The following is a 12696-nucleotide window of genomic DNA, read 5'->3' as shown; positions in this document are numbered from 1 at the left end:
CCCTGTAGCACTCAACATGCCTGTTTGTTTCTCACACGATGTGTCTGTGAACAATGCTTGTGGTAAAACAAACAAAAAAAAGGCCATCACAAAATAGGACAGGTGTATTTGAGGGCAGACATTGTACACATCAGGCAGTAACACATCACGCAGTAACACATCACGCAGCATGTGGTTTGGTACAGAGGGTTCAGTTCCTCTCACTGAGGAAGAGACCACTGTCTCAGAAGAGACAGTCCTCACTTCCGCCCATAGACCGTATATACAAATATGGACGTAGCCACCGTGACGTCACCCACTTTGTGGACTCCTGTTTTGAAGCCTCGCGTTTGGAATTTTGACCGTCGCCACCTTGGTTATTTGGAGCCAGAAGCAGCTCACGGGGGACTGGGGGTTTCCCACAGAGCCGCAGTTCCGCCTGCTATTGGTCCGCGATAGGCGAGCTGCACGATCACTGGACTGGCGACCTGTCAATCACGCCTCAAAACATAGTCTGCTTAATCATATAATATATCATATATCTGTTTCATTCCAAATGGGACCATCATTTACAAAATGAACATCATGCTGTATTGAAGAAGACTTGAAACTAGCGATTGAGACCAAAAACTCTTTAGGAAAGTGTTTTACTGAGGTCATAAATCAAGTGAGAAGTAGGGTAATTTTCTCATTGACTTCTATACAACCAGACTTCTTTTTAGAGCCAGTGGAGTCACCCCCTCCAGGCCATTATAAGAATGCGGTTTTATGGGACTTCCGTATTGGCTTCATTTGTCAGAACCGATGTTTCCTCCCCCCTTTTCTGCTCTCTCCCCCTCTTTCACGCTCATACCCTCCTCCCTCACCCCTCCTGTCCTGTGTCCCCTGCACCTGCGGCCTGCCTCTCTTCACCACTGTGACCACTCCCCCTCTGTTAATGTCCACTTCACCTGCTTCTCTTCACCACTGTGACCACTCCCCCTCTGTTAATGTCCACTTCACCTGCTTCTCTTCCCCACTGTGACCACTCCCCCTCTGTTAATGTCCACTTCACCTGCTTCTCTTCACCACTGTGACCACTCCCCCTCTGTTAATGTCCACTTCACCTGCTTCTCTTCACCACTGTGACCACTCCCCCTCTGTTAATGTCCACTTCACCGGCCTCTCTTCACCACTGTGACCACTCCCCCTCTGTTAATGTCCACTTCACCTGCCTCTCTTCACCACTGTGACCACTCCCCCTCTGTTAATGTCCACTTCACCTGCTTCTCTTCACCACTGTGACCACTCCCCCTCTGTTAATGTCCACTTCACCTGCCTCTCTTCACCACTGTGACCACTCCCCCTCTGTTAATGTCCACTTCACCTGCTTCTCTTCACCACTGTGACCACTCCCCCTCTGTTAATGTCCACTTCACCTGCCTCTCTTCACCACTGTGACCACTCCCCCTCTGTTAATGTCCACTTCACCTGCCTCTCTTCCCCACTGTGACCACTCCCCCTCTGTTAATGTCCACTTCACCTGCTTCTCTTCACCACTGTGACCACTCCCCCTCTGTTAATGTCCACTTCACCTGCTTCTCTTCCCCACTGTGACCACTCCCCCTCTGTTAATGTCCACTTCACCTGCTTCTCTTCACCACTGTGACCACTCCCCCTCTGTTAATGTCCACTTCACCTGCTTCTCTTCACCACTGTGACCACTCCCCCTCTGTTAATGTCCACTTCACCTGCTTCTCTTCCCCACTGTGACCACTCCCCCTCTGTTAATGTCCACTTCACCTGCTTCTCTTCACCACTGTGACCACTCCCCCTCTGTTAATGTCCACTTCACCTGCTTCTCTTCACCACTGTGACCACTCCCCCTCTGTTAATGTCCACTTCACCTGCCTCTCTTCCCCACTGTGACCACTCCCCCTCTGTTAATGTCCACTTCACCTGCCTCTCTTCCCCACTGTGACCACTCCTCCTCTGTTAATGTCCACTTCACCTGCTTCTCTTCACCACTGTGACCACTCCCCCTCTGTTAATGTCCACTTCACCTGCTTCTCTTCACCACTGTGACCACTCCCCCTCTGTTAATGTCCACTTCACCTGCCTCTCTTCCCCACTGTGACCACTCCCCCTCTGTTAATGTCCACTTCACCTGCTTCTCTTCCCCACTGTGACCACTCCCCCTCTGTTAATGTCCACTTCACCTGCCTCTCTTCCCCACTGTGACCACTCCCCCTCTGTTAATGTCCACTTCACCTGCCTCTCTTCCCCACTGTGACCACTCCCCCTCTGCAGACAGTCCCATGGGCCATAGCAGAAGGGCGTGGGCAGAGTGGAGATGTTCAGGAAGAAGCCTCCTCCAGGTCAGTACCTCAGATCAAAGGCACCAAACACACTCATCACTTGTGTATTCGGGTGAGCCAGTCTCATTTGTGTCGGGGCGTCCTGGTGGCTCCATTGGCTACGGTGCACAGGGACACTGATCACAGGGGAAAGGGGTGAGGACTTTAAGGCGGGGCCATCCTCAGGGGTCCTTCAGAGACCCCCTTTAAACCTGGTATTTATATGAGTCTTTGGTGATTGGATTGTAGTCAGATAGAGCTTAAGCACATACAAATACAGGTGTAATGCAGCCAAAAGGTATTGAGAACAGATTGTAATCTGATCGTCCAAACTGCGTACTGTAAGTATTGTAAATATGAGTATGAATGCAACCACATTTTTAACCCACATACAATATGTAGGTGGATATACTGTACTTCACTTTTGACATTGTTACTGCATCCATGCAACAGCAGTTGCAACAGTTTTCTCCTTTGTTGTTGTCTCAGTAGTCTAGGACGGCTTCTTCCTTCATTATTTCAAAAAGGAAGTAAAAGTACACATAACGCAACTTGACGAGCACGACCACCATCTCTCACACCCATGGTTCGTTCAAAACACAAACACCGGTGGAGGAAGTGACGTACGTAGTTGTGTGAATTTTGCGTGAGAAAGTGCAATCTGATCTCAATGTGGACGTGATGCAGGCAATGGAGAGACAGATACAGACTTCAACGGTGTCGTTAGGCCTGGCCTGGGCGTCTGAGGCTACAACAACCCCAAATGTTTCATGAATAGCCCCGGATCTTATTTATTTATTTATTTATTTATTTACTTACTTACCTACAAAAATAAGAATAATAATAAAAAATAGCCCCGGTTCTATTCATCTGTCATTCCAATCATGGAAGAAAGCCTTCAAAAATAATATGGTTGATCAAAAAAGGCAAGTATGTTTTGGGTGGTCAACAGAGAAAGAGATGAGGCTGTGAAGACAGCTGTTATCAGGTGGAGAGAGCACACAATCCACTGATGACACTGCAGTAAATAGCAATAGAATGCTGATTGATGTGTTCTATGTATATAATAAATTGATAAATAACACGTGTTTATGATCTAATGCACTTGCTCCCAACCTTTTTTGTCTTATGTTATGTACTACCCCCTGAAATGGTCTGTGCGGTTCTGTGGTGATTAGCTCATGTCTTTGTAGCATCATGATTATGATTTAATTCACTATGGAAGATAAATGTTGGTTTAACAGATGTAAATCATTTCTTACATAGCCTCCATGTAAAGTGACGCTATGGGCAGACCATTACATTTTGGGCTCTAACGTTATGTAACATGACGATCACATTTCAATAAATATTTTTTTTGGAGATTTTTGTTTGTGTAACACTTGACACAATCAAATGTCACTTTTTCACAGCAATACTGTACAGTCCAGCCCACCATGCTATGGGAAAGGAACCGTTGTTTGAATTATATTGAAATATATGTTGCATCGTGTAGCCCAGTGATACTCCACATGCGGCCGCGATGGAATTGCAAAAAAAACGAGAAAAAAACAGTGCACCTGACCGCAACATGCAAGATAGGCTACCGGCTGAATAAGTCTCCATTATGTTCATGTCATTCTGGCCAATACTCACACTTCTGTTATAGCATTTCAGTCTGGAATATGGAATATCTTTCAATAATCTATAATTTAGCTGCTAAATTGTCAAAGACCGCCGTCTGCTCGCTACCCAGGCTCTTATGTGTGTACTTAACCTAACTAACTTAACCTAACTAACTATCCGGTGTGCACAACATTGTCAGACTAAACTCCGGCTGACACCCCAAAAACCTACAATCCGCTACAGAAAAATGTATATTGTTTGTTTAACTGGCCCCTGGCCTTCTGTCATTTCACGAAAGTGGACCCCGGGCAAAGCAAGTTGAGTATCCCTGGTGTAGCCTATGTAATGTATGCCAAATTGTTACAGATATCACCATATTTAATTTCAATAAATATAAAGCATTGATTTGAAGTTGATTTGAAGCAGGCTGCTGGGCGGTTGTTTCTCCGTCGTCATGTCCTCTGGTCCAATCTTCGGTCCATGTGCATCGTGTCCTCTGGTCCAATCTTCGGTCCATGTGCATCGTGTCCTCTGGTCCAATCTTCGGTTCGTGTCATAGTTCGTGTTCACTCGACAATCGACATCAACAACCTTTATTATAACATATCACATCTCATCATTTTATCCAACCTGCCTCTGACCATACAACTAATGGGCTGCTTCTGCGATCATATTGCGATACATTCAGGTAGCCTACATGATTTACCGAAGTACATAGCATACAAGCAATGTTTATTGACAAAAGCATTAAAACAAGCAAATAACACTATAATTCTCCGGTCACTGGCAGATAGATGCGTACAAATAGTTCAAAACAAATCTCTCAAAGTCTCAAAACTGTTTTGATACAGTATGCTTGAACATGACCTCTTCACTGAGTAGTGGTACAGTTGACACCTGCCAAGGGGAACTAGCACTTGCAGTGTTTGTTGTGATTGACTTTTGGATATTTTTCCTATTTCTTCATCTCTAAGTAAATATTGATATGACCGCTACGCTGCATACTTACACAAAGACAAATTCTTCATGTAATGTTTGCATATTGTGGCAATAAAAGTGATTCTGATTCTGATTCTGAGTTGCGGGGCACACGTACAATTTTAACAATGGGCTCATGAAATTACTTATATAATTATATATTTTTTGTTATCATTTTGGCAATGAATTGTAATCTTCGATCTTTCCATATACCCCCTGCAAGCTGCTCAAGCACCCTTAGGGCTACTCGTCCCCCCTGGTTGGGGGCTGGGTTAAAGCGCATCAGGGTTTCCACTATATACAGTACTGTACATTTAGCAGCGGCGGCCCTCCAGTCAAACCTTTTGACTGGTAGTGTATCTTAAGATGGATATATGCAAACGCTCTAGGAGAGTACCATTACATAAGTATAATTGATATTCACCTTATGTAGCCATTAGGGGTGGGAATCACCAGATGCCCACGATACGATACTGAAACGATACTTGAGTCACGATACGATAGTATTGCGATACTGCGATATTTTCGATATTGCGATATATCGATATTGCGATATATTGAATATTGCGATATTTCGATATATTGCGATTTCTTACTTTTTCAACTGCAAATGATGTCCCCAAAGGAAAACTTTGTCAACATCTGGTTTATATAAGAACAATTTTTCAGTCTGTACATCTGACTTCAACCATTTTATTGCAGCAACATTGTCAAGTAGACAGACCAACAACTTTCATAAAGTCATGTCATAGTTGCATGCACCTGACAAACTGAACTGTTTGTTACAGTCTACTTACAGTCCACCTTAACTGGATGTGTGTGTGGACTACTGTACTTATGTAGTTTTTGCAACTTCACTTCACTTACACAAAACATTTTGTGCAGCCCATTCAGTAACTGGGGAATTTGTAAATGACTGTTATGACAAAACTGTTACTGTTAAAACAAAATGAAAATATGCTACCGTTTGTTTACTGCTGGCCTTGGAACTAAAGTTTATAGTAGCCCGGTGGCCTGGCATGGCCTGCAAAAAAAAAAAAAAAAAAAAAACTTTTTTTTTTCAATATCGATATTTGGCGTCCAAATATCGATACGATATCGTCAGGCAAAATATCGCGATACTGTGGTGTATCGATTTTTTCCCCCACCCCTAGTAGCCATGCCCATTTGACCCGGTTTTGTGGTTGTGTCACGACTTCCGGCTAAAAAAAAAAAAAAAAAAACGGCGTCTGCTCCAATATCATCTAACTCTGAATTATCTAATAATTTAGCCAATTGTATGTAACATACGAAATGAAAGCAAACGGCAATGTCTAAGAATGCAACACCATGTAGCTCGTTAATTCTCTCATTCAATGGAATTACGTTAACGTCTGCGGGTCTTATAGACGTAAGTGGCTCGCGCTGCGCTCGGAGGAGACTGAAAACCATCTGATGTTCTTTTGTATTTCGCGCCGTGACCACCGGAAGTGTTAACACAACCCGGAAGAATTTGGTCCACCTCCACCTTATGTATGAACATAAGGTGGATAACATGTTTCGTTTTTGGGTGACCTGGCCAAGAAAAGCAGCATGAAGTTACAGATTCTACAAACAAACATTACATTAAATAACGTTACTTTTATAGAGAAATAAATTGTGCAAAGCACATACTGTTATAGAAAAGTAAATCGCGACTGCCTGGGTAGGCTACTTGCTGGGGCAGATGTTGAATAAGATGGCTCGCTTTGTGGAACGGGGGTGGGGGGGTAGAGCACGCTTGCCCTTGAGCAGGCCTGTCCCAGAGGGTGCAAACCACACTCAATGTCGTGGGATGGAAATCCTACTCATCACTTTTAACACGTCATCCCATCTCTCACCCATCGTCCCTGTCTCTCAGCTGTACTGTACTAGGCGGCTACAGTATCTAAATAAATGCAGGAATGCATTTATTTCACATGACATGGCAGGTATTCTACACTATCTAGATTCATTCTTACATCATTGTCAGCTCGTATGGAGGCTCTTAAGTTTAACGCAAGCAATAAAAGGCATCAACTGAATTAGCTTTGTCAAAATGGTTCAGTCTCCCTATACGAAGAACATAACCTTGCTCTGGATATAGGCTTCAAATGGGATATTGTATATCTGTGTGTGTGTGTGTGTGTGTGTGTGTGTGTGTGTGTGTGTGTGTGTGTGTGTATGTGTGTGTGTGTGTGCGTGCGTGCGCGCGCGCGTGTGACTGGCCACACACACGCATGTGTGTGGCCAGTCACTCTGGTGCAATGCAACGTCAAGGGAATATTAAACACCTTTTACTGTCCGAAGACATCACGTGCAGAGAGATGAGTGTATGTAAGTGTGTGTTTGGCAGTTTGAACGTTTTCGGCACGAGACTTCTCACGCAGCACGTGCAGTCTGCTGCCTACAGCCCTGCCCACTGCAGTGTCCCGTCTCCCATCAAAACACAGGAAACTGGACCGCTGCAGAAGCCACCTTGGCTCTACATAGCAGACCGGCCTCTGTTTCCCTGATGCGTGGTTATGGATCCCACTCGTTTTCCATACAAAGCCTGCCCTACTCTGCCTCTGAACGGAAGATGATAATAATAATAATAATAATAATAACAATCTGATTGGCTTACTCTGATATTCTTACCCTACCAATCATCACGCCTCATACCTAAACCCAACCAATCACCACTTCTCATGCCTAACCCCAACCTCCTTGTGCCTAAACCTAGCCCAATCCCAATCAGAGGCAGACTAAGGCGGGTCTTGTATGGAAAACAAGTGGGATTCATAATAACGCTTCCCTGCTCTCAGATCCAAGATGACGCCCAGTTTCTTCATCCACTCAGCTGTGGGATTCCTGCAGAGGCAGTTGCCATGGCAACGTCGAAAGGCTGTGTGGTTACGTAATGTCTAAACCGGGCAGTGTTTATGTTGTTGTTGCTGTATGAACTGCTACTTGCACGTGTGTGCAGCATGATGTGATCAATCGACCAATTTTTTTATTGAGTCCAGATAACGTTACAGAAAACAGAATTTAAATTGCATGTGCTTCACCGGGGACAAAATGTTTATTGACTTTGGTTTAACGTTATAACGTTTTACTCTTGTCAACTGATTAAAAAAAAGATAAAAAAAAAAAACACTGTTGAAAAACTGAAATTGGTGGCTGAGCTTACATTTAGAAAAACAAATGACCTCAGCGTTTCTGCAGCAGGGAGGGACAGAGAGAGAGGGAGAGGGAGAGAGAGAGAGAGAGAGAGGGAGGGAGAGAGAGAGAGAGAGAGAGAGAGATGGGACAGGACGCTTTTAAACGAACTTGACTTGAGACGAGCGGAGCTTCCTCCCGGTCGGCCGGTCGCTCGTTGCAGAGATGTGGTGGTCTTTGGTCGGTGAAGCAGCGGACACATAACGGCCGGTCCTGTTCACAGTGCGACATCCAGAGAGTCAAGATGACGATACCGACAGATAAGTGGTTCCCCATCGTGCTGCCGCTGCAGCGGAAGAAACGACAAGGACTCGGAGGCAAAGCGAAAAAGAAGCGGACAGGTACTTTCTGTCACCATGCAGGCTGCGGCTGGACTCATCACTGACAACTGGGCTTCTCACCGTCTCTATTGTCATTTTTCTGCTCTGTTTCAGCACCATTACTAGAAGGTTGTAAACAATGATTGGCAACCCTGTTCTGTAAATAAACACCATTCCCCATCCTCAACCCATCTGGATCAAAGTCTCATCGCTGCTCCCTCTCACTCACTGACAGTGACAGCTGTCATTGTTTTTACAGTAGGCTATCACTGGCCTACAATGTAAATAGACGTGTGTGTGTGTGTGTGTGTGTGTGTGTGTGTGTGTGTGTGTGTGTGTGTGTGTGTGTGTGTGTGTGTGTGTGTGTGTGTGTGTGTTTACATCTCATCATTGCTGCATCTCATCCTCCTCACTGACCTTGTGTGCACTGTCTGTAATTACTGAACTTTCTCATACTCTATCAGTGATACTCAACTTGCGGCCCGGGGGCCAGATGTGGCCCGCGATAGGGTGCAGAGTGGCCCCCCGACCATTTTCTAATTCACAATTGAAAACGAATGTTAAATAAAGTTTGACTGAGCTGCAGCTAAATTGTCAAATATGGCTGTCTGCTCGCTGCCCAGGCACTTACAGTAGGCCAATATGTACTTAACTAACTTAACTTAACTAACTATTCTGTGTGTACAAAATTCTAAACTCCGGCTGGCACCCTAAAAACCTACAATCCGCTACAGAAAGATGATTGATATTAATATTTATTTATTAATTGGCCCCTGGCCTCCTGTCATTTTGCAAAAGTGGCCCCTGGGCAAAGCAAGTTGAGTATCCATGCTCTACATTATCATCAGGCATGCAGCATCTGACATCAGCTGCCAAGTATAGCCTCTATCTAATAATAGCCTAGGGAAAATGATGACAACTGTGATTATTTTTATGATCATCGTTTTAATCCCAGGATCTGTCTGGGTTAGAATGTACATGCAGGTCTTGTTGATGCCAGCTCCATCCACATTTAGCCTTCGTTCAGCAGCAATTCTGCACTTGTGAGCTTTCACTGTCAATCGCAATGTCTTGGTGCAGTTTCATCTCTGCTCTTTCTGCTTTCAGTCATCTAGAAGGCATAAATACAGAGATCATTCGTTTAATGTGACTCATAGGCATCGCTTCCATATTGAAGCTTCCCCCCAGAGTTAGTGCTGAATGTAAATTCAATATTTGCATGAGCTGTGTATGTCTAGACAGGGTTATCTGAATGGAGTTTCCTGCGTGTGTAACTGGTGATGTGATGATGTCCTTGTCACAGCAGCCTGAGACGCTGATCAATCTTGCAGGCGCCAGCCACCACTGCACTGTCACTGCATCGTATGTTTATCCTTATCCCTTACCTGCTATCACAAGTCAGTCCTTCACTGACCTTCAGCGTATCAGTCAGTCACTGTGTCATTCCTATTCCTTTCCAACAAATTAGATCACTCTGCCTGTGTGTGTGTGTGTGTGTGTGTGTGTGTGTGTGTGTGTGTGTGTGTGTGTGTGTGTGTGTGCTCGCGCGCTTACGGCATACTGCATACTGCAGATGATTTTGATGTCCCATTCTCATCTTAATTAGATGAATGGCTGTGAGCGATCACTTCTCCACAGCCACAGAGCCATATCCTGAATTAGGATTAGTCATGATAAGGGCCATGCTATTTCCCACAACATAGTCATTACCACTGTCATTTCATTACCACTGTCATTTCCAATCTGCATGCAGTGTGTTGTGAGCCACTGTGGAGCCACAGAGCGAGTCAGAGAGCTGCACGCAGTGTGTTGTGAGCCACTGTGGAGCCACAGAGCGAGTCAGAGAGCTGCACGCAGTGTGTTGTGAGCCACTGTGGAGCCACAGAGCGAGTCAGAGAGCTGCATGCAGTGTGTTGTGAGCCACTGTGGAGCCACAGAGCGAGTCAGAGAGCTGCACGCAGTGTGTTGTGAGCCACTGTGGAGCCACAGAGCGAGTCAGAGAGCTGCACGCAGTGTGTTGTGAGCCACTGTGGAGCCACAGAGCGAGTCAGAGAGCTGCACGCAGTGTGTTGTGAGCCACTGTGGAGCCACAGAGCGAGTCAGAGAGCTGCACGCAGTGTGTTGTGAGCCACTGTGGAGCCACAGAGCGAGTCAGAGAGCTGCACGCAGTGTGTTGTGAGCCACTGTGGAGCCACAGAGCGAGTCAGAGAGCTGCACGCAGTGTGTTGTGAGCCACTGTGGAGCCACAGAGCGAGTCAGAGAGCTGCACGCAGTGTGTTGTGAGCCACTGTGGAGCCACAGAGCGAGTCAGAGAGCTGCACGCAGTGTGTTGTGAGCCACTGTGGAGCCACAGAGCGAGTCAGAGAGCTGCACGCAGTGTGTTGTGAGCCACTGTGGAGCCACAGAGCGAGTCAGAGAGCTGCACGCAGTGTGTTGTGAGCCACTGTGGAGCCACAGAGCGAGTCAGAGAGCTGCACGCAGTGTGTTGTGAGCCACTGTGGAGCCACAGAGCGAGTCAGAGAGCTGCACGCAGTGTGTTGTGAGCCACTGTGGAGCCACAGAGCGAGTCAGAGAGCTGCACGCAGTGTGTTGTGAGCCACTGTGGAGCCACAGAGCGAGTCAGAGAGCTGCACGCAGTGTGTTGTGAGCCACTGTGGAGCCACAGAGCGAGTCAGAGAGCTGCACGCAGTGTGTTGTGAGCCACTGTGGAGCCACAGAGCGAGTCAGAGAGCTGCACGCAGTGTGTTGTGAGCCACTGTGGAGCCACAGAGCGAGTCAGAGAGCTGCACGCAGTGTGTTGTGAGCCACTGTGGAGCCACAGAGCGAGTCAGAGAGCTGCACGCAGTGTGTTGTGAGCCACTGTGGAGCCACAGAGCGAGTCAGAGAGCTGCACGCAGTGTGTTGTGAGCCACTGTGGAGCCACAGAGCGAGTCAGAGAGCTGCACGCAGTGTGTTGTGAGCCACTGTGGAGCCACAGAGCGAGTCAGAGAGCTGCACGCAGTGTGTTGTGAGCCACTGTGGAGCCACAGAGCGAGTCAGAGAGCTGCACGCAGTGTGTTGTGAGCCACTGTGGAGCCACAGAGCGAGTCAGAGAGCTGCACGCAGTGTGTTGTGAGCCACTGTGGAGCCACAGAGCGAGTCAGAGAGCTGCACGCAGTGTGTTGTGAGCCACTGTGGAGCCACAGAGCGAGTCAGAGAGCTGCACGCAGTGTGTTGTGAGCCACTGTGGAGCCACAGAGCGAGTCAGAGAGCTGCACGCAGTGTGTTGTGAGCCACTGTGGAGCCACAGAGCGAGTCAGAGAGCTGCACGCAGTGTGTTGTGAGCCACTGTGGAGCCACAGAGCGAGTCAGAGAGCTGCACGCAGTGTGTTGTGAGCCACTGTGGAGCCACAGAGCGAGTCAGAGAGCTGCATGCAGTGTGTTGTGAGCCACTGTGGAGCCACAGAGCGAGTCAGAGAGCTGCATGCAGTGTGTTGTGAGCCACTGTGGAGCCACAGAGCGAGTCAGAGAGCTGCATGCAGTGTGTTGTGAGCCACTGTGGAGCCACAGAGCGAGTCAGAGAGCTGCACGCAGTGTGTTGTGAGCCACTGTGGAGCCACAGAGCGAGTCAGAGAGCTGCACGCAGTGTGTTGTGAGCCACTGTGGAGCCACAGAGCGAGTCAGAGAGCTGCACGCAGTGTGTTGTGAGCCACTGTTGAGCCACAGAGCGAGTCAGAGAGCTGCACGCAGTGTGTTGTGAGCCACTGTGGAGCCACAGAGCGAGTCAGAGAGCTGCACGCAGTGTGTTGTGAGCCACTGTGGAGCCACAGAGCGAGTCAGAGAGCTGCACGCAGTGTGTTGTGAGCCACTGTGGAGCCACAGAGCGAGTCAGAGAGCTGCACGCAGTGTGTTGTGAGCCACTGTGGAGCCACAGAGCGAGTCAGAGAGCTGCACGCAGTGTGTTGTGAGCCACTGTGGAGCCACAGAGCGAGTCAGAGAGCTGCACGCAGTGTGTTGTGAGCCACTGTGGAGCCACAGAGCGAGTCAGAGAGCTGCACGCAGTGTGTTGTGAGCCACTGTGGAGCCACAGAGCGAGTCAGAGAGCTGCACGCGCCCTCCCATGTCTGCCAATAGGGGATAATAAGGGCAACAGTGTTAAAGAGACAGGGGATGGATGTAAGAAAAAGAAAGAAAAAAGTAAGGGCATTGATTTGATTAGGGGTCTGAGGACCACCCAACCGTGAGGGGTTTCCAGGGGATCCCCAGCAATTGATAAATGTCACCATTCATTTAGAGAATGG

At 47.4% G+C, this 12696-nt stretch overlaps 1 protein-coding gene across 1 annotated transcript in view; it reads left to right on the top strand.

The window, feature by feature from the left end:
- Nucleotides 1-2266: 2266 nt before the first annotated feature.
- The window catches only part of atp8b2 (ATPase phospholipid transporting 8B2), a 54114-nt gene continuing 43684 nt past the window's right edge, over nt 2267-12696 (top strand). Inside the window, exon 1 of the mRNA XM_083634700.1 lies at nt 2267-2336. Coding sequence (XP_083490826.1) covers nt 2312-2336 — 25 coding nt within the window. The 5' untranslated portion in view covers nt 2267-2311. The remainder of the gene's footprint in view (nt 2337-12696) is intronic.

Source organism: Poromitra crassiceps, assembly GCF_964638095.1.
Source record: "Poromitra crassiceps genome assembly, chromosome: 1".
Lineage (NCBI taxonomy): Eukaryota > Metazoa > Chordata > Actinopteri > Beryciformes > Melamphaidae > Poromitra > Poromitra crassiceps.
This window is presented reverse-complemented; position numbering and strand designations above follow the sequence as displayed.